We start from the raw sequence: 23,359 nt of genomic DNA on the forward strand, positions 1-23,359 counted from the left end.
TTAGCTCTATCAGTTTAATTGGGAGCCTACATGCCTCCTGTGGATATCACCAAAGGGGACGGTTGAATGTGGGAGTCATTATTACTCACACCTGTTCCACATGGCTGTGCCAGTTACATTGAGAATTGCATTTGTCGTCTATGAATTGTGCAAGCAGACATTTTGATAACATTAATAATGGCTGAGTGCTAATTCTAAGACACTGGTATTGTGTATGCTGGTTTACTGGGACACCTCAAAACAATGAAGCTCATCATTGATTAAATCAATTATCTCTGTGCTTCACCTGCTTATAACAAGTGAAAATGTGAAAAAATATATATTTTTCATGTTCAAAAAGGATGGTGTATCTTAACATTTGTATGGTTTGAATCCTGGTTGTCAATTACCATGATTAAAGGTGCAGTCAGCGATCCTAATCCAATACAATTCTTCTTCTCATTTCCCCACAATCGTTGACTCCACCTTTAAGGCAAATGCAGTTAAATTATCCTGCTGTTTCAACTCGACATAGACTTCCTTCCTGCTGTGAATCATCCCCATTCTCTTTGCCCAAGTCTTCAGTTTATCCTTTACCTGTTCTGCATCCTCAATGTTCAGTGATACAGAACTCACTTTGGCAGAAGTCTTTATATTTAATCAAATGCTGGGTTCTCAATTTTGTGTGGGTTAGCTGAAGGCACCAAACAGTCAGCCATGTATGCTCACAGGGTCAACCACGCCACCGCATTCTCGTTTTATGAAAGCTACACTTGTTGGAGAACTCTTTCATTTTCCTGCGGGGATGATGTATTTGTGTAGGCCATTGGATTTTGGCCTATCATTGAAAATATGCTCTGTGGCAAACACAAGTTTATGATAATTGCACATTTTCTTCAGCAAGATAATCTTCACAAATGAACACTACTTTTATGATATTTGGTGGTTGAATGCTATTGGCAGAGGTAAAAATTTAACGTTACTTAAAAGCTTCAAAATTCAAGAGAGGGACGGATTTTATATCTAACAAAAAACCCACTGAAAAAAAGCCATTCACTTTGAGACTTTGTAGGACTCATTCCTTCCTATTGATACTTGGCCGTAGTTGGCATTTTTATCTTATTATATGTCTTGTCACAAAACCAAAAATCAATTTAAACTAAATTAGATTCATAATTTTAGTAATTAGGTCTCAGACTTCATTCAATATGGCATGATTCTTTGGACAGTAAGGCTTAAAGCCAGAGGGGGAAATAGGTCTGCTTTCTGGTGCCATACAAGTGAACATCAGGCGGGGCGGCATCAGACCGACTGCCTTGAACGAACGACTTCAGACCAAATTGAATCAGGTGAAACAGATATGTCCGGTAGAGTGAAATTGTGTTCTGCTGGCAAGAATAACGTTTCCGGTGTGGATGCCATTTAAGATAAAAGTTCAGAAGCTATGTCAGATGATTTAACTTCAAATGTAGTTACTTCATCAGCATATCCGCGCTCCCTTTACACTAGAAACATTGTCTGATGTCTCGAGACATTTGATGAACTGAAAGAAAAGGACCATAGAAAACCTACAATCTGGGGGGGGAGGGGGTGACATCATGGTAAGAACGACCCAGTGCAGACTCTCTCTTAATCGCATCACAATTTGTAATGAAATGTTTGTATGTGTTAACTTTGGCATAAATGTTATATAAAGTTAAGTGCTCAAATCAAAATTCAATAACCACTATCAAACATGAGTCTTCTGTCAACTAAAGCCGGGAAAACAGCATTTCTCCTGAGGAGGTGGAATGACCTCCCCAATTTCAGGTCAAACTGAGTGCAAAATAAAGGCTAAGAAATAATATTGTTGCCTTTCAAAATCGTTGTCAATCGCATCCAAGCTCCTGTTGCCAATGAAAATATTTGTAGACTGAGGGGCTGTGCAACACTGTTAGGCAGAAGGGAGAAAAGCCTGTCTCTGTTCTCATCCTGCTGATTGTACCATGCCTCAGCCCACCACCATCTCATAGAACATGACTTATATTGTATTTCATCAACAAGTTTTATTTCTATTCAACGTTTCTTGTTTCTGTACATTGATTGTTCCCCCTCCCCCCATCTCAGGCAAATTAGTGATTTATTGTTTCCCATGCAGTGACAAAAAGGTCCCTGTGCTTTCCTGTGGAAACCACTGCATTTGATTCAGCCATAAATGCCATTGGAAGCATCAGGCATACTTGGCCTCATGGGTCACTGCTTTTGATTTCATTGCCCTAGTAAAAGACACAAGTGCACACAGTGGATTTCCAGATCCTGCGTGTCATAATTCCCCATTACAGTAAAATACACTAGAGCTGTGCTGTTAGGGCAGCATACAGGTCAACCATGTTAACTACTTGTTGTGAGGAAGGTGGTGGTGGTGGTGGTGGGGGGGGGGGGATATACACACGGCACTGAGACATAAAATCGGTACTTCTTTTATAATCCACAACTGTGCAAATAAAGTGCATTTATACAGCATCTGTCTAGTGCTGACGTCACAAAGCGCTTCACAATAAAAGCAGCGGACATAACCGTGCTGTGTAGGTTCTGTGATTTGTAGCATTGATTATTGTGTGCAGTAAACAGGCTAGACAGAGTGGAACCACTAATGGTTCACAAAAATCCATAAAAGCTGTGTTTGCAATTTTTAGGCATTCATTAAAATGAATATATCTAATTGTTTGCTTTGATTTGACTGTGTGTGTGTGTCCCTCTGACACACTTACCAGCTACTGTGCATGTCTTTGAATCAGAGGTGCATAATTAAACATACAGTATCATGGCCGGGGTAATGCATTGTGGTAATTGTATGACTACAGGTGCAAAGCACAGCTATGAAACAGTTGGATGTTTGAGGGAATCAGTATGCTCACCGTAGCATGCTTGGTATCAGTCATTGATTTGCCCCGAAATGATTTGCCTCATCCAGATGTAATCTGAACTTTACTCCCATCTGCCTACATCATAATGTACAAGTATGTTGTTACTGATGATGTTGGTACAGATTTCAGCTCTGTGCTGAAATTAGGTCTCATCAACAGTTAATTAATACATGATAAATAAAACCATTTCATTTTAATTAAGCAATGCTGTATCTCTCACAAACACAAATGAAAATAAGATTATGTAATTAAAGACATGCTTTTCTGTCTATTCTTTTTCAAAAACAATTCTGTTGCGCATTTTTTAGGAGGATGTGATGTATTTTATCAAGCACAGAAGTGCTGGCAACGGCTGCAGCCTAGCATAGCAGGATACCTACGTATTCAGTGAAACAGATAATATCCAGTCCCTCTGCATATGTCGACGCTTTAAATTCCAGCTATTATTACTGAGGCCAAGTGTGTCTGCAGGGCTACCGCGCAATGACTTGCACTGAAGCTACAGGAAGAACGATTCACACATCAACCAAACTGTTTAAGTTCAATTGAATTGTGATGTATTCATGTATTTTGGATTCAATTTAGTCCCATTAAGTACAGTCAAGTATAACACTGTTCTCCTGTAGAGATCCCAGACGTGCTGCTGATTTTGACACACATGCTATGCTTTCTCATATCTATATTTAGTGCTCTCGTACTTATTTCCTGCTTGAGAAAAAATACACCAAAGTCAAATTCCCCAGCATAATTTGCACAAAGAGCATAGGTATGGCTGTTCACGTATACATAACACAGGTAAAGTCATAGAGACAATGTAAAGAATGAGGTGAACTGCACCATGTTAACCTGGCCTGCATAATCCCTCCTATCTTTTTACACCAAGCTTGCTCTGCACCCTTTGGTATACTGACTTGTTCTGTAATGCCCCCCCTCCCCAATCAGTGGGATTAAGTTTTAAAAATCCTTTAAAAAAAAAGCGTCTTCACTGATGGAAAGCCAAGCTATGAGCTATGCACCGCCACAAAAATAGAGCCCTTTGTGTTATTTTACCGTCCTTGGGCTCTCTTGGCATATTACCAGTTCTGTTTTTCAGAGACATCCGGTGCTTGTTTATGGATCAACATATTTTTTTCTTTTTGCTGTTGTTTGTGTAGCCACCAACATATTTGCCAAGACTCTTGGAATCCATCGTTGTGTGACAAGAGACAGGAAAGCTCATTATCAACAATACCTTCAGTTTCAAGTTTTATGACATATAGTAGCCAGCAGATAAAAAGCTACCATGGCTGCAGAATAAGAACACTGCGATATATAAGAACTCAGCTCACTTTCAGGGGAGAATGGCAGCATTTCCACTCCTGAAGCATGGGTTGTCTTGATTCTGGCAACTCTTTTATTAGATATTGCTGAGTCAGTGTCAGGTCTCAGCTGCTTTCTGAACAGTATGTTGAGCTCAGTTTTGCTTGATTGTGCGCTCAGTTTAATCCCCATGCCGCCACACATCTTCCATCCCAAACCACCATTACCACCCTGAAAAGTTGTATATAAATAGATTTTCACACTGAGCTTCACTCAGTGTTGGAAATTAATTCTGGTCTCTTTATTACACACAGCGCTGCCTGCTGAGATCCTATAATCATATATTATAAAAAAAAAAACATCCAGTCATATTGGTTTTCTTTATATGTATCCTCAACTTCACCTTTCTACCTTTCTATCTTTCTGTCTGTATGTCTGTCTCTCTGTCTATCTATCTACCATCTGTCTCTCTGTCTGTATGTCTATCTGTCTGTATGTCTGTCTGTCTGTATGTCTGTCTCTCTGTCTATCTACCATCTGTCTCTCTGTCTATCTATCTACCATCTGTCTCTCTGTCTGTATGTCTGTTTCTCTGTCTATCTACCATCTGTCTCTCTGTCTGTATGTCTCTCTGTCTGTATGTCTATCTGTCTGTATGTCTGTCTCTCTGTCTATCTACCATCTGTCTCTCTGTCTGTATGTCTATCTGTCTGTATGTCTGTCTGTCTGTATGTCTATCTGTCTGTATGTCTATCTGTCTCTCTGTCTATCTACCATCTGTCTCTCTGTCTGTCCATTTATCCGTCTATCAGTGGTGGGGGTGGATTATTGTCTGTCATTGCCAAGACTTTACTTAACTTTCACTTACTTCACTTCTATATTTCGGCCTGATAATCCTCTCTGAACTATGGACACACCATATTGTATCTCATTATTGCTTCTTTCCCATTGACATATTTCCAGTTTCAATATTTTCTACAGTATTTTGTAGTGTAGTGTAGTATTTTTATGTTTCTTGCTGATTGGAGTGGACATGGTTGTGTGGACTTGCACTGCCTCCAGCTAATATGCCAGTCGTGGTGCTTTTCTGCTGCTGCCTTTGGCACTGCTGGCTAACTATAAAGCACTGACATGTGCATTGAGCCATCCAGTCTGTCTGTCTTCCAGGAAGTAGCGCTAACTGCATTGTGTGGAGTTGAGCAAATGATGAGTGGATGACTGGGAATACACCATTATTTCATTTCCTGCCACCATATCAATATGACTGGATCAATGCACTGCTAATCCTCTATTTTAATCAGGAGTTCAGTACAATACCTAATCACACTGCATCTTCTACTAAGGCTTAAACTTGAAAGCTATTTATTCTAAATGAAGGCTTTCCACACTCTATCCATAGGTTACAGACAGCTTGGAGCTATGTGTGTGTGTGTGTGTGTGTGTGTGTGTGTGTGTGTGTGTGTGTGTGTGTGTGTGTGTGTGTGTGTCTGTGAGTGTGTCTGTGTGTGTGAAGTGTTTGTATATCCTATATTCTTTGTAGACACAGTGTAAGTACTTTGCCTCTTTTTTTTCTATTTCCAGCCAGGAAGCATGACAGTGGTGAATATCTTAACATCACCAGCATCACAAGGGACCAGGCCGGAGACTACGAATGCAGCGCTTTAAATGACATTGCCTCTCCTGACACCAAAACAGTAAAAGTCACAGTCAACTGTAAGTATAATGTCTTTTTTCTTCCCCCCACGCTGCCCTTGCAGACACATGACAGACGTCGGGGCAGTCTTCAATGATACCAGTGTCATGTCTTCAATGAAGTACACCTTTTAGAAGTTTGAAAAAGTAAAAAAGCCAGAGCGAGAAGTTTCTTAATATTTAATGTGAGAATTCCCTTTTTGTCTGTGCATGTAGGTGATTAATTCACACTAAGGAAAGGTCTGACTGTTCTAAGCACTATTCCATTATGCAGGTAATGAGTCTTTCAAAAGAGTGAGGAGACAGTAATGAGGAGCCAGGGCATTAATGAATGATACTGGGCTTTGGCTGTCGTGGTCACATTTAAAATCACTACTCGCAAGTATGGGCAGGAATGGGTGCTTGACAATCATTGCCATTCCCTTTCCTTTTAAAAGTGCTCCTCTACTTTGCTGTTATTCATGGGGGTTTTGCATAGATGCCCTGTGCTAAATCTCACTTTTGGCAAAGCTTATCATGCATTCAGCCTCAAAGACGGAGGGAGAGGAAGAGTGAAAGAAAAAGCACTCCTGGCCCAGTTACTGAGTCATATCTTGAAAGCTAATCATGCAAGTTTTAGGAAATAGTTATTTTTTTATACACCGTATTGACGATTTAACTTTTTTTTTTTTTTTTCAAACAACTTTAAATCTAATAATACTTTAGCTGCATTTCCACCTCTCTGAGTTAATACACTTACATCCTGGCTTTGTTATAAAACCAAGTCTTGTGGCCATTATTTCTGTGTAATGCCTGGCTCTAATGAGCTGGGTCTGAGAGGAGTTTTAGATGCCAGTTATTTATAGCTCAACTGAGACGTGAGTTCAAGGATGAAAAGTGCTTTGACAACTAGGAGTGGCTTTATGCTGCAGAACAAAGGAGATATTCACAGTGATTGATAAGGCATGTCATAGTCAGACGCCGTATTTTAAAGCGAGGCAGCAGGGTTATGTGGGTTTTGTATCCAAACGGAGTGAATTGATTAGGAAGACTTTCCTTTGCTGTCAGGCAAAGTCACCACAGCCTGAGCATCGGAGCGATACTTTGGGTGGGAGTATGCTGTAGTTCGTCAAGTGTTAAGGCGGTATTTGCCCGCTGCCCAGAGTTATCTAAAGCTTACAGAGCTACAGAGCTGTTCCTGTCATTGACCAGTTACTCATTCTTTATTATTGGCGTGTACCGCAGAAGAAAATTGTCCAGATATCATTTGTGGACTCTTTTAATAATTTTAAATGGTATGTTGACTTCTGAAAACTGTTTTTGAATCCTGTTTAATATGATGTTTTACATAATCCTGAAGGTATAGCAGAGATTCACTTGCTGAAAAATGGATACAAAGGAGGTAACTGTATAGGCTATTACTTCTGCCTATGGGACTGAGAAATGGACGTTCTGTATCTCACCCAGACTAATTCCAACACATCACAGGCCTTTGTTGGAAATGCTTGGATTGATTATACTTTATAAAATATGCGTATGAATACACTGAAGTGACATTAATAGTAAATTTTTATTGAAAAGCATTATCTTCCCATTATTTGCAATATCCATATGCTTCTTTTCAGGAACTAAGCAAAACATCATGCTGCAATAATCAATGGCAATGTATTTCTGAAAGAATCCAATGGGTTTTAAAATGATTCCATGAACCCGAGGGATAGGAGAATATCAAACCCATAAAGTAGCATGTAAATCATTATCACTAAAGATTATGCACATGTCTTGAAAGGTAGCTCTAGTCTAGTGGACATGAAATCTCTTTTTTGGAACAGTTCTCACATATACAGTGAGAAAGTCACTGATGTTATAAATCTGTCTGCTGTAATTAGTTTAGCAGCCTGTGTCTCCACAAAGTGTAAAAGCCAAAGCTCCTTCCCACTTAATTCATGAATGTTTCATAATTCTTGACATCCTGTTTGAGCTATGGATAACATGTAATGCCATTGTCAGACATTTCTGTCCTCACAAGCCCCTTACACATAAAGGGTCCTGTGTTTTATTGTGGCTGTTTAGCATTCGAAGTGCTGTGCAACTACGGGACCTGCATAAACAAATCAAGACATTAAAGCGGCACATGGCAAGTTGAAATAGTTTCAGCTCTCAAAACATTTTGTAAATACATTTTGTATTTTTCATGAAAGGTGCCTCATCCTTCCTACACGGAGACTTGTGACATGTGCTCATTTACAAAGATAAGGAGCAGAATAAATGAATTAAGGTTGTCCATTGGAGCAGCTGATATGGCCACAGCAGGCAGAGCCTGAGCCAGCTGGTGGCCACTCTTCACTGACTTCTCTCCACCCCAGTGCAATCCTCCCTTAGTGAAGGAAAAGAGAAGCATTTGGACCATATCCCAATCCACTGTATCATTCATGCTTTACTGTCACACATCAAGCCATATTCACCAAGCACCCAGGAGCGTGGGGTATTGATGAGGCTTCGGTATGCCAAGTACTGCATTAAAATGAAGACGTTAGCTGACACAGAAACTAAAACAAGAGATAATTACATAGCAAGAAGCAAGAAATGAATGTTATTAAAAAATATGACTCTGTATGGGCACATGTTCATACAGCTGTTTTACTCTGCTGACAAAATCAGCCACTGAACTTCATAAAGGTTCCCCTGGGAGATTCTTCATGTGTCAGTTTTACTCTCTCTTGTCAGTCATCAATGTGCAATCTGAAAGCTCTTTAGGCAAATAACCCTTTTTAAGTTACCATACAAATACATACAAAAACATACAAATATTCAGGCTTCATTGGCTGTTATTGAATTATGTAAGATGCTATGATGATGTACATCGACCCTATCAAGAGTATCGGCAAAGATCCTGCCAGAGAATCCTTCCTGTTGCAGTTTTTCTCAATTGTGTTGGCTCATTTCTTGAAACAGTGTTAACATTCTCAAAGCTATATCACCATAGTTCACCTGCAAAAGCTCAACCAACACAGTTAGGCTGAGTCATGCTTCAAAACAGTGTTAGTCTTAAATAAAAAGTGAATCCCCTCAAATTTAAAAGTTCCTTAAGTATGGCAGTGCACCCTGGAAATGTCCCTTGTATCCAGTTTTGACCCATTTTTTTTAAATTGAGACTGAATATTTTCAGATCTAGAATGCTATTTTTCTCTAGCTAACTGAATGCTATTGAGATGCAGATTTCAACAGAATCAGAATCAGCTTTATTGGCCATGTACCCTATAAATATATATTCAAAAAGGTTTAACACATTGCACTCACATTTCCATGGAAATTGTGAAATTTTTCAAAGAAAGGTTACTTATGTGACACATAAAAACATCAATACAGAAAAAAGGAAAATAATGTATATCCTAACACTGTAGCACACTAAAGCTGGCGTACAACACAAAAGTCTACTGTCGCTCCTGATATTTTCCCTTGCATTGCAACCTGGGGTAAAAAAATAGAACTATCCATTATATTTGGCATGCAATAACTATCCCCTGCAAGGTTCCTCCGTGATGTCATCACAAGCAGCATCAATTGCAGCAAGCAGAGACATTGAAGCTGCTTTCCAAATCACATACTTTTTCATTTTACTTTCAGTACACACTGCAGCTGCCCTTACAAAGTCACACAGCCTCATCCACAAACACAAGGGTGTGAGAGGTTTCCATTAACAATTAACATATCAAATCACTTCTACTGTAGAATCATACAGTTGCAACAAAGTAAAATGTTCTGTGTTCTTCTCTGCAACGTCAATAAGTACATACAAGCGTAGGTCACAATGAAGGAAAATCCATAACACGGTACAATATACTAGTTGTAGTGCACACCACGACTTTGCCTGCACATGCTGATACCGCAGCCCCATCACAGTTTCTATCAAATGGTACCTTGCAGAGTTGTTTTATGGTCATTTGATGTCTTTTTAACACTTTCTATTGTGGAGATGCTGACAGAGTCGATATTTTGTAAGACGCCATTGTCCTCCATGGTTGCATTCTGGATCTCTCAGAGTGTAATAGAATTATTTGCTACCACAATTTTGTCTGGCTCTTGTTGAGGTGTAAAAACTGCTCTTCTGCCACCAGCACAAGGTAGTCTAGTCCTTGACATTGGATTTCACAAATATATAGCATCACTATATGCTTATTGTACTGCAATGCTGTCCTGTGCTATACGCCTCGTGTATGTCTTACAACATGAGTTTCTAACTTTTTTATTGATTTAATGTTATTCTACTGTATTTTTCTTTACTCAAATTCAACTGTATTACTTTAACTTGGGCACTGTAATATGAATAATTCCAGTATTATATGTGTTTTCCCTGTGAAGTGTTTTGATAATTGAAGACTCTGTAGCATGGTTTACATTAGAGACCAGCCTCTGTCATTGTAAGGCCATGGTTAATTACATGGTCCACAAGTGTGGCCCGTATTTTATCTGGGACAGCTCCATGTCTTCGTCCTCTTCTGCCTCTTCTTCTATTCTGCTGTCATCTCCTCACTCGGCACCTTGGATCCTTACTCCTCTTCCTTGAGGAGGAATATGCTCCTGTTCATTGTTTACCTTATAATGTTTGGCAAAAATCCATACTCATGAATAGCACCTGTCAACTAAATTGACAGAAGGCAAGATTGGTTGATGTAAGATATGAGACACTCCCCATTCATTAGTGAAGTTCAAGTTTCACCTTACAGGCAATTTACCAATTTACCAGCATTACAAAAAAATCCATATTACTGTAATCATATTCCTGCTATATGCCTGACAGATTGTGTCCATTGAATGGCCTATTGTGGACTATGTGATTACTTACACAACTAAATAATTCATACATGATTTGGAGAACACAACTATTCGACTTAGAAACAACATAATCAGTTTTGATCAGCCAAGATGTATTTAAATGGTGAGTTGGTTAATGCAAATTATAGCCAATTTGCAATAATAATAATAATTTTATAGCCAAATGCACTAGATTCAGAGCACCAATATAGCAGCAAACAACTATTTGCTATGTGAATATACAGAGGAGTGATTTCAACCTGAGCAGAGAAGTATAGCTCTCCTTTTGTGTGTGTTCTTATCACAGCTTCTCCCTGCTTCACTGACATAGCCCGGCTGTCTGCGTGTGCTTTTAGTGCATGTTCATGCATGTGAGCGTGTCCCACTGACTAGCTCACAACCCGCGCTGTGCACTGTGCTCATACGCCGCTTACAGCTGATAATGTCGTCCCAACCAACGGCGTCGTCGGGGAAGCCTCGGGTTCTTCGGGCACTTTTGCCGTTGGAACCGTTAGATGCGAGCCGGCCACTCGGCCGTCGCCGTATTGTGAGCCGCTGAGAGGCAAAAGAATGCTCCCACGCTCGTATGAAGCACCTTTAAAAGAATGAGAAATTCAAATCTGTTGTCAACAAGTGCCCAGTGGTTCGGAGGTTTGCACATGTTGTTTTGAAAATGTTTCATTGTTATTTAATAATTTTGCCAAAGCAAACAAACTCTGGCTTTAGAGGTTAAGAAAAACTATAAGTTAAATTGAATTAAGTCATGCCTGCACTATTTGTCTTTTATCGTTCTAATTAGACAGCATAGGAGTGAGTGTCACTGACATTTCACGGGTTAACAACAGTCTAATTAAATACATGTCAAAACAGTTTCTCTCTGTTTTCAAAATGATTCCTTTTTTTAAGCTAAGACTATAGGTGACCTCTGGGCTAATTGCAGATTAAGGCCACTAATTAAAATAAGCAAACCAGAGTAATGGAAACAAATTTAAGCTCTAGCATGTTTGGAGTTTTAATAACACCAGGCGGGCCATAACACTAAGCCTGCCATTTGGCCTTCTGTGATATGATGCGTTGGAGGCAGAAGCTTTAAGGCATTGTCACAGTGTGCAGCTACTTCCAAGTGTTAAGTCCAGTTCATGTAACCTCTGTTAGAATTTCACTAAGGCTCAAAAGAGTACATTGATCAGACGGCATTAATTAAATGACTGGTCTGCCCTTGTGTCTCGTCTTTATACATCAGGGGATGAATGAATGACAACTGAATACCTTTATGAGCTCAACCTGAAACATGGCAGTTATCCAGAGGGTGATGCTGGAATCAGATTGGCTGAGAAGCCCTACTTGGCGAAAGGATATTTCAGCTGTGATTTTACCTGATGAAATCTGATCTCTGACCTACTTTTTCATATTTACATATTCATCTTCACTGCAGGTGGGTGCCGTTATTGGCTGAAACTCTCGCTGCACAGTGTGGCTCAAAGGCATAAATATCACATCTAGGTGGCTGAGTCGGAGGGATGAATGAGAAGGAAACAACCGTGAAAAACCTCCGCCTGGGATAAAAAGCAAGTGTTTGATTAATTAATGAAGCCACCCTGTTGTAGAATGAAGGGATTCATTACTAACTACATACAGATAAAACAATTATAAAACCTGTGTCTTTTTCAAGCTGAGAAATCAAAGGTGCCTGACCTTCTTCTGTAGTTTAGACAGGGAGAGCTGCCTCTGCTCACTTCATATTGAATGAGTGACACTACAGAGTTTAAGCGTCATGTTGCAAGATGGGATTCGACAGTTTGCACAAACTTTAGTCACACATGGAAAATACACAGACAACCAACTATCTTGCTGTGTTACATTTTATTTGCTCGTCACTGTTTCAGATGCTTCAACGAAAGGCGCTTGTAACCACGCCAGATGTTCGGTGATCGCCCGTGTAATAATCACAAAGCTGCCACAAGTCAATTTACAGGAAATACATGTGTAACGATGGCAGAACACTTGATGACATGTCAGCATCAAAGATTTTAATTATTAATGCGGAATAGGAAGACGCTGGCTTTTTTGGGCAATTGGCCTGTCTTTAATTTATGTTGATGCAAAATGTTATTTTATATGAAGCCACTGTAACAGCCACATTTCTGAGAAAGTTAGAATGGAATTTAATGGCATGGTCTTCAGCACACATTTGGAAGTTTAAAGGGGCAAGATCAGCGATTGGAAGCCATTCGATTGCCTCTCAGCTGCTCTCAACATGACAATGCCGAACCGAGGGCTCATAGCTAACGTGCTAACAGAGCTAACAGTGTTAAGCGACTGCTTTTGTGACAACGCTATGAGAGCAAAGCAGAGCAGCCATGAGCTAACCAGTGGGGCATGCTCACATGCACAACATTGCACTAAAAGCATGCACGGCTGGCCCGTCTATGTCTACAAATCAAGGAGAAGCTTGGGTAACTCCACACACAGAGGAGGAGCAACCTTCATCTTCTGCACAGGTAGATATGCTCCACTATTTCTTTTCACTGCAAATAGTTGTTTGCTGCCACAATGATGTTCAGAACGTTAAGTACAGTTCCTTTGATTCAGTACCTCTGACACGCTCGATTTTTTTCATACTTTTTGCTTTGTCGATGCAGGGTTCAGGTTTAAACCAGCACGGGCATCTCTCCCTCTCCAGCATCACTTGTTATCTTTCATGGCAAGGTTTCACTTGCTTTGCAGAGTGAAGCTGTGCTCTGTAGACGCTTCTGAGTTTGCCAGCCATTTGTACGCCTCCTTCCTCCTCCAATACCCCGCAGCTGTGAATCCTGCTCACCTATTCGCCTTGGCCACTTATAAAAAGAAGAGCACCTCACTTTCTCTCCTGCTTACAGTAATTTGCCAACAAAACTGTGATCATTTTTAATTAATTATGAGTATGCACATTAGAAATGCTTTAAGCAATTACAGCCATAGTATAGATAGATTTCTTGGCATAATTGAAATGCAGAGGCATACTGGGAATATACTTCAAATTCTTTACATCACCTTCTCTTCTGTTGCCTCTAAAGCTCCCATCATCTGTGCCTGTTTGGAATTCAAGCCCTGCCCTGTTAGATACACCCACAACATGCCCCTCTCACTCCCCTGACAGAGTTGTTCCGGGGAGTCATGACCATCTCCGATATATAAGAGGCTAAACCTGTTTACTTATGGTCAAGAGATACATCTTCATGACCCTCCCAGTATTACAATGTCAAGTCATAACAAGAAAGTAAACATCTATTAGTGGAGTGTGAACATGTTTGCACAGTATTAGCATTTCTTATAACTGTAAGAATCTTTGTACAATATAACATTTGCATAGCTCTACACAACATTTACAGTATCATGTCCTTGTGTGTGTGTGTGTGTGTGTGTGTGTGTGTGTGTGTGTGTGTGTGTGTGTGTGTGTGTGTGTGTGTGTGTGTGTGTGTGTGTGTCCAGACCTGCCTCAGTGCAGAGATTGATCACACTGGTGGATCAAAGCTAGAATAAATGTGAATTCGTTATTGGGAGCATTTGAACACCAGGCACAGAGAATCAGTTGAGCATTTGTCGACAGTTTGCACTATCCATTGAAATAATGTGGCTTACAACTCAAAAGAGAAGGCTTCCTAGAATTGGATTCTGATCCAGTCCTAAGTAGAGTTAAAGCCAGTACCCTAGAGCTGTTTGGATGTAAATCCATCTCTCTACATCTCTCCAAAGCTCTCGTCTTGATTGCTATTTGGATTCCTTGCTGCATGCGGGGCATGAATAAGTGAGCGTAATCTTGATCTTCTGCAGCATAAATGTTCAAGCTAGTAGTTTCAAAACAGCAACTTCCTCTTTTAGCGTGGCCCGCAATTTTCTGTTGTGAACGATCAATATAACTTCATGAAGTTGACAAAAGACAAATGCCTTAACCATTGCAGGCTTGCATCATACGTACTGTAGCGTGAATGTGTTGTGTGTTTACACAGCTAGAGGTGACTTGGTGAACTCTCCTGTGTTAATGATATCTTTATGTGTTCTGCTTGTGGTGTGGTCCTCAACATCTAATATGTAAATGTAGCAAGATAGGTGGGCATTTTTATACCTTGAACCATTTAGTGTTTGACAAAGACAATAGATTGAATCCCCGGTGCTGTCGACCCACGCAGTCCTGCACACTAAGCCGGTTATTTATATGCCTTGCATTGTATAAAAAGAAGGAACACAATGTTCCCTAGCTGTTCTGAATAGAAATCTTAATTAATTAATAAATCTTGGCAGCAGAACCATTCCTCATCGACAAAAACAGGACAATGAAGCCCACAGATGGCAGTGGGGAACAGTGTCTCTGTGTGTAAGCTGATAAGTCATGCACTGATGAGTCCATCTCTTAATTGCAATGAAAACTCATTTTCAAATCTGGCTGAAGAGGTAGGGTTATTAATTGATCTTTTAATTAAAAAGCTTGCGTTCTCTTGGTTCTCTTGGCAAACAATAGTTTGTAGCTAAATAAATCATATTCGGTGCTGAAGCACACCAATTAATCATTAATAGTCACATGAGGATTGCTTAAGGCAAGCGACTCTGTTGAAGCCTTGTACATTAAGGTGCAGTGCTCTCTGAACAAACCCTGTCCATTAATATTACATGGCATGAAGGTTAACCATTGTATTTATCATTAACATGCTTGCATTCATACACATTGCAGAAAAGTACAATTGGAGACATTGTCTTTGTTTTGATGACAAGCTTCCCATAACACAGATGTAATGGAAGTCTGTTTATGATCGACCCACAACTGGCCATTTGTCACCCGGCGGGGCCTTACAGCACCCATTTTTCTGCCATGCCTGTGCTATTCCTGGACCGAACCCTTTACTCCCATCTGGTGGAATCACCATGACTCGAGGCATGATTTACAGCACCACCACAGCATGCCCTAGACACTAAATTACCTGGATTATTGGGCATTCATGATTTTTAGTGCATTACTTTACATTACTCTCTAAATCCTGTTGGTGTATTGCACAATATATGATGATATAGGACATGCCAGCATGTTGAAATTGGAATTATTGGATTGGACTGCATTTTATGGCTGTGATCTGTCTTAACAGATCCCATTGCCAGGATCTAAATTGGAAAGACTTGATATTATTGATATGCATATAAAAGCAGACTATTTTTGGATCACCCACAAAATTATGGGAGGTATTTTTCTCTCCAACATGTTGCAATAGTTTAATGACCTGAGTAGTGACAAGGACAATTACTTGTGCCCAAACTACATATGAATTCTGCACAATTGCAGCATAAAACCATAGTTTGTTGAAGTTTTATGAGAGGTGCCCTTGATAAGAAAGATGATGATAGATGATCCACATGTCTGTACGTAAAGCCATTTCCGTTCTGAGTTTATTTTAGTTACACTAGTAAGGATGGCCTTTAGTGCTCACACTGTACGTTGATATTAATAATATATATACAGATGTATAGATATACTGTATATATATATTTTGATAGCTTTGTTTGTTTAGTGTAATTTTGCTTCTAATAGAGGGCAATAATCCAAGTTAAGGTAAATCATCTAAGTCTAATGAAGAAAGCTCAGACAGTTTGGCAGTGGTTTTGTGTTCTCAGTTTTAACATAAAAGACAGTGGCTGTATGAGTGAGGTTTCAAGTATTGACTCACCTGCCTGGGTCACCATGTCCACTGTCCTAGCAACTGTACAGCACAACAGCCAGGTCACCCTGGCGCTTTCAGAGGCATCAGATAATCAATGGCCCCGCACAATGACACCAATAGTGGATTACAAGGATTCTCTAAGCCTCTGTCGGTCAGCAGACTGCATTGATTTTGTCATACTTGTTATTGGCTTATATTTCTGTGCTGTAGCACTGTTACAATTTTCTCTCTTTGTCCCGTTCTTTTTCTTTAAGTATTGTACAGCTCTTTTCTGGGGCACATTGTCAAATGCGAAACACTGTGATGTTACTTTATCATGTTACTTTATTTATGCTGATAGGAGCTGTAACTTTTTTTGGCAGACTGTCTTAATGGTGTGGTTACCATTAAAGGGACAGTTCCCCCCAAAATCCAAAATCAAAAACACATTTTTCCTCTTACCTGTAGTACTGTTTATAATCTTAAGTAACCAGGTCATGATTTCTGGAAAGATACAAGGCTGTTGAATTTTCCATAACCTGAGTGCCGTATAGTCCCATTATATTAGTCGATATCTCCAAAACCAGGCAACTCACACCAAAACAATTAGACTGATAAATAGCTGATGAGAGGAAAACATATGGGTACAGTATGGGCATTTCATAGATACAGGAATACACACACTCACTCACTCACTCACTCACTCTCACACTCACTCACTCACTTACTCACACTCACTCACTCACTCACTCACTCTCTCACACTCACTCACTCACTCACTCACTCACTCACTCACTCACTCACTCACTCACTCACTCACTCACTCACTCTCACTCACACACACACACAGACAGCACATACATCCAGTCAAGGTCCACTAATGCCCACCAGCATGGAATCCAGCATTTTATACAGTGAGATATGAACAGATCTCTTGATTCACTGTCAAAAGCCCTTCGGATTATTCAGCCCTGCCAAAGAAGAGAGGAAATAACTGTAAGGAAAGGACAGAAAATCAACATACACTAGTCATATGAATATGCTCATTAGGATGCAGAAGAAGGTTGGTGGAAGTGCATCCATCATCACAGAGCGCATTGTCACCTCAGTGCGCCTCTCCTACATGATCACACGGCACACACAAATGTTCACATGCATCTGTGTCACCTTGTACAGATCTGTTTCATCCTACCACTTCAATGCAGAGTTTCACAGGTTGGCAATATGTCTTATCTCAAAAAAATGAATATGTATGCTACAATAAAGCATGTGGCCAAGTACATGTATCTGAAATATATATATATTAGAACTAGCTCATTAAGTAGGAATAAACTATTTGTTGGATCAATTTGGCATTGTTTGCCATTTGGGAAGTTGGACGCCAGTTAGTACCAAGGGGTTGTGTTGTTCAAAGCTAAATCTGTCCACTTTGAGGTCGTCTGTTAGGAACATCTCCAAATGCAATTGGAAGTAAAGGTTTGCAGGCGTTTGGCCAAGCTCCCCCACTGGATACAGGCTGCAGCACAGACTGACAGGTCTAACTTTCATACATGGCTGGGCAGTTCACTGCTAGCTGCAGGACTGATCCTAAGACTAAGAGTATGAACTTTCCATGTCTCGTAGGCTTTTAATCAGAATGAATGGCACAATGTAATTTTGCTTGTATTGTATGTCTGAGCTGTTTTATTATTTCACAGGCCGTGGGGAGTCGAGCCAAGTCAACATAATACACAATGTCAGATTGAGCCCTGTACAGTCAACAGTACTTACAGCATGCACAGCTTGTTCTCAATCTTTAAAAGAGGGTCATTCTATTTTATTTGTCCACAGTTTATGAGTTCAGCATTGCTCTGACAATCGACAAGTTTACAATTATAACAAGTGAAACATTTTTATTCCGTGATTCTGTATTATTTGACTATGGGAACGGTAAGAGTGCTGGATTATTTTTTTTTGTCCACCCACATGCTGTATTCAACAAAATGCCATTGTTGTAAGTCTATATAACTTCAATTCATCAATTTAATTTCTTTAAAAAATGTTACTAGAAGCAGGGTAAATATTTGAAGTACAAAGGACTGGGCTGCTTTAGAAACCGTCCATATGTAAAGCTGCCTTCATGACACTGGCAAAGAGATTCACACCACATTTCAGCACATGAAAGGAGCCTCATTTTGCATTCACAGAACCTGCGTGTGCCATTGAGTCTTTGAACTTCCATTAAGCCATTTATCACCATGCAGTGCAATTCATTTCTTTTGGATGGATGCCTTCCTCCCTCCCCAGCTCCGCCTCTGTAGACTCTGAGTGTTGAGTTCACACTCTGTAATGTGTGCAATGAGCAAGATGTCGGAGGATGTCATCCTCAAGTTCCACAGCCCTCCTTCACCTGTGATTCATGTCTTATTACGACTTAAACCTTTTTTTTTTCCAGATTGCCTTATGGTGGTAATAACAAATTTGTTTCTGTTGACTGACCCTCCAACGTCTCTCTGTTTTCTCAAGTTGCCCCAGCTATCCATGAGATGAAAAGCCATGGAGTTGGTCTGGGACGCACAGCTCTGCTAAGGTGCGAGGCAGCTGCTGTACCTTCTCCAACATTTGAGTGGTACAAGGGTGAAAAAAGGTGAGCCCGGTGTGATTGTATGAGCTGTCCTGATAAAGTGTTGTCTTTTCATTTTTATGTTATTCACTGAGTTTTGTTTTTTTACAACATATTGAAAACACGTTTTCAATTCATTCATTCGGTAACAGGTATTTGTGTGGCTGCACTTCATTCACCTTTATTACTCTTACCTGTGTTTTACACATGTGTTTCCAAAAAAACTGTATATTAGCTTCGGTCCCACGTCAGGTAAATATCAGCGCATCGATTACAATGACAAGAGATCGTATCCAGCAGCTGTGTTTTAGCCCATATAAATATAAAGTGGATACGTCTTGCCACACTGGATCTAATAAGTGCCATGAAGTTTGAAAAATCTTTGAAAACATATTTAGTTTGAGGCTGACAGAATCTGAATGGCTCTGCTGGATATCAGCCACCAAACCTGTTCTGGAAGCATATATACAACAAACAAATGCTATTTGTTATTTATAAGTACTGTTTTTATCGAGGTTCACTGGCTGGTAAGGATGGACTGTGTTTATAGTTGGACTATAAACTAAAATCTTCCATGCTGACACAACAATTAGCAGGTCATACTTGTTTGTGGACAAGTAACCGTGAATGTGTGATAGGAAAGGTGTGGTTTTCATTTGTTTGCTGTTCCCCAGAGACAATGCTGTTATTTCTGCATCCGTCTTCTGGGGAGGTCCCACGTAAATGTTCCTGTAAGAGTCATTTGTGCCTTATCCTCACCTTGCATCCTAATAAAATGTTTGCTGGCAACTGGCTTAAATCATTTGCGACACATCAATCAGTCTAGATTCAAGTGTCAGTTCTTGAATTTATAAACCAAATTACCCCCATTACTCATCATTTACCCACTCCTGGTGAGCACAATTTCAATCATCAGCTCACACTGTGCTAATTGTAATTATGGGGTGGATTAAATTTATTCAATTGCTAAGGAGGCAAGTTGGCATGATTCTAGTCTTTACTTAATTCAAGGATTTGTTCTTTTTGTGACTTCTAACATGGTTAAATGGTGATTTCTTCATTCACTCCTCATTATTAAAAGGACATTAGCAGAAATACAGAACATGTGTAGCATCTGCACAACATTAACACTGACTGCGACTACTCCAGTGCCCATTCACTGTGTATGGGTAATGAAGGCCACTTCTTATTTTGGTTCTGTGTTGATGCAGCTATACTATCAGTGCAGTGCTGCTGTCAGCTTGTCTCTATCGGAAGTAGTGTGACAGTTTTGACAACCAAATCGTTCTCTTGATGTGTCACTGCTTTCATTCTTCAATGGAAGCGGGTGAATGTTTATGTGTACATCTGTAAGGGTGGGGGGGTTTCTTTCACTGTGATGGAAGGGAGCATTGACTGGTTTGATGTTGAACTAGCAAAGAGGCGAGACTCTCGCTGAAATTATCATTGAAATGTGAAACATTTGAGGAGATCACAGTGGGAGAGGGAACAACAGATTTTTAGATATTTGCTGAACATAAGGTCACACATAGTGTTTAAACTCAGAGTGTCTCTCAGAGCAACTCGAGCCAAGCTCAAGATCATGGGGGGGCCACAGCAAGGCCAAGATAGAAACATGTCTTCCCTCTGGAGGATTTCATGGTTTACAATCCCAAATGTGAAAATGTTGTAACACAAACCACACTGATGAAAACAAACTCAGCTTATGATAATCACGACGCACAACATATGCTGTTACAGAGTGAATTTTAAACTTCACAGGCTGTTAAAGATCATGACTGTAGCATTATTGCTGGTAGCAGCTTTAATAAATAACAATTAATTAATATCAAATTATGTAACAATTATGAATAGCTTAATTATTAATCATTATGTTATTAGTATAAAAAGAATGAGCTTCCGCGATAAGACACCATTAGTTTAACTAACAGAATTTAACAAAAGAATAAATTTAGTACACCACCAAATTTTGGAAAAATAGGGAAAACTTCAAACTTTTAAATTGGATAATTCAATCTTAATCTCAGGGTTGCTAGCGAGTTCTTCTCATGGTGTACAGGGACCTATAATTTCATATACAAACAAATCAAGTGATCAAGTTTTTAAAAATGAAAAATTAATGGAATGAATAAAGAATATGATGAACAGTACAATGAGCCACAACCAAATGAAATGGATTGCATGTGGCCTGATAGAATCAGTGACTCATATCATTGATCGATGTCTATCAATTAAATCCGTCAATTGACGTTTTACATCAAATTTAGTTCAAATGATTTATGCACCGTTAAGCAGTTTATGAAGCACCAGGGAAGATTGTGAAGCAACTTTATATTTGTTTTAATTGAAATTTGATCAAGATATTAAGTCTAAGATATTTCTATCTAAGATTATTTTATTACCTGACTTAAATGTATTTCCTAGAAACATCAAACTCATCTCCATCTGGAAATCGTATTGTTTTCACCTGATGGCCAGATGGGAGGCTAAGCTGTACGCAGTGGCGGCTGTTCCTCTGTGGCCATCTCTGCACCTTGAAAGTGGTTGGATGATTGTAGTTGAATTGCATTACTTCCATCTCTTACTCTGTGGCAGTTAGTTCGGCTTTCTCTGATATCTTCGGAACCTGGTCGTCTTCATCGTTGAGGTTCAACTTGAACCGTTCTTCCTCGTCTCCATCTCTCTCAGCAGGATGCCGAGTCATCTTGTCACCCCCCTCCGTAGCAGCAGTGCTCATTAAGGCATCTTTGCCATTTTCAAATTGTCTTTCATTTCAAAGTCTTCTCTTTTCGAGTCTCTTGCTCTCAATAGTTGCTGAAAGAAGTTTATTATTTAAGATTTTGTCATCTTTTCTAGGATGTACGCTACATGACCACCAAAGTAAACAATTAAACATTTGTCAATTTCACAGCACACATGCCAGGCACTATAGGATGTATTGTAACCCGCCCCCCCCCTGCACCTGGAACACAAAAATGAACAACGTGTCAAGTGGCACCGAGCTGGTTCATCTCTGGGTCATTTTTCTTCCCTCTCAGTCCTTCAGAGCGTCTCTCCAAGGCAGACGTGACAGACCGAGGGATAAATAGATCTGTTGAAGAGAGTGATGAAGTACTGTTCAATCTGAAGAACAACTAAAGGACGACAAACATTTGTACTGTTCTTGGAACGTTGTGTGGGCGGGAAACAGAATCTTTATTTTGTGATTGTGTTCTGTTTTCAGGATTATCAAGGGTCAAGGCATCGACATCAAGAGCCTCAGCTCCAGATCAGTCCTCACAGTGAACAACATGACAGAGGATCGTTACGGGAACTACACATGTGTCGCCTCCAACAAGCTAGGGACGGTTAATGCCAGTGTGCCTCTCATCCGTAAGTTGTCGTTCTATCTGCTTGTGGCTGACTGGAGTGGTGGAGAGTGAGAGGGCTGAAAGAGTGTTGTGGATGTCAGTGTGGGTTTGTGCCTTCGGACGTGTTTTCAGTTTTGCTGCAGCATTCTTGATATAGGATAAAAGCTAAAGTTAAACCCAGTGCTGCAACTGGGTGCCCACACATCACCAGTAGAAGTGGTATCTTATTTCCTAGTCATCACTTTTGTGAATGCCGATTGTCTATTAGAGTTGCAAAGTCTGTGTGGGTGTGTTGTTGTTTCAAAGTCTACATTTACATGTGTACTGGACTAAAAACACCACCTGAAAATATAAATGTAGCTTTGAGGTAACAATTACACAGGTCAGCCGTGCTAAGCAGAATGCCAAGTAGCAGTATGACTCAGACTTTAAAGAGGTCTGAGTGTCAGCCTTTACATAGTTTTCAAGACACCATGAGGCATCTAACAGAGAGCCAAAGAAGCCAACTAATCAACGGCCAAACTGCTGATGCGTCAGTGATGGACTGAAGGATTGTTTAACATGGTTAGGAAAGTATTTTGCATAAATTCAGGAACTGAAAAAAAACTGATTGCTCAACACACCAAAACTAAGACAGCAAAAGTTTCCATGAAACACCGGCACATCATGGAAGTAACCCAGGGTCAATCCCAGGGCAGCGGGACCTCCAGCTTGGTGGTGCATTCCAACACTCACAAGTGGTAGTGTTCATTGGAGGGCAGCCAGTTAGGGATAATATCCGTGTCATTGCACAAGCAACGTTCTTTAGTTGGTCAGGGTGACTGCACAGAGGGGGTGAGATCTTGAGGAGACAGTGTGAGCCGCTTGCCTTGTCATACCCTCCTGGTCAGGGCTAGTGGATTTCCTATGTATTCGAGGAGGCACGTGGAGGCCAACTCTCCGTTAGGGATGTCTGCCATAACTGCGGCAACATAATTAAAACATGTTTTTTGAATTGTAGAAGCTACGATATCGATTGTGTCCTGATTCTTGCATTGTTGCCCTGTGAAAACGCATCTCAAGAGACATGTT

At 40.1% G+C, this 23,359-nt stretch overlaps 1 protein-coding gene across 2 annotated transcripts in view; it reads left to right on the forward strand.

Moving 5' to 3' along the window:
- Nucleotides 1-23,359, forward strand: part of negr1 (neuronal growth regulator 1) — a 132,124-nt gene that overhangs the window by 72,927 nt on the left and 35,838 nt on the right. For both annotated transcript variants that reach the window (XM_068707462.1, XM_068707463.1), the window contains exons 4-6: nt 5,766-5,897; nt 18,842-18,962; nt 22,162-22,310. In XM_068707462.1, coding sequence (XP_068563563.1) covers nt 5,766-5,897; nt 18,842-18,962; nt 22,162-22,310 — 402 coding nt within the window. The remainder of the gene's footprint in view (nt 1-5,765; nt 5,898-18,841; nt 18,963-22,161; nt 22,311-23,359) is intronic.

The sequence above is a fragment of the Cebidichthys violaceus genome, unplaced genomic scaffold (genome assembly GCF_023349555.1).
Source record: "Cebidichthys violaceus isolate CVI_PGR_0920_01 unplaced genomic scaffold, fCebVio1.0.p SCAF_13, whole genome shotgun sequence".
Taxonomy (NCBI): Eukaryota; Metazoa; Chordata; class Actinopteri; order Perciformes; family Stichaeidae; genus Cebidichthys; species Cebidichthys violaceus.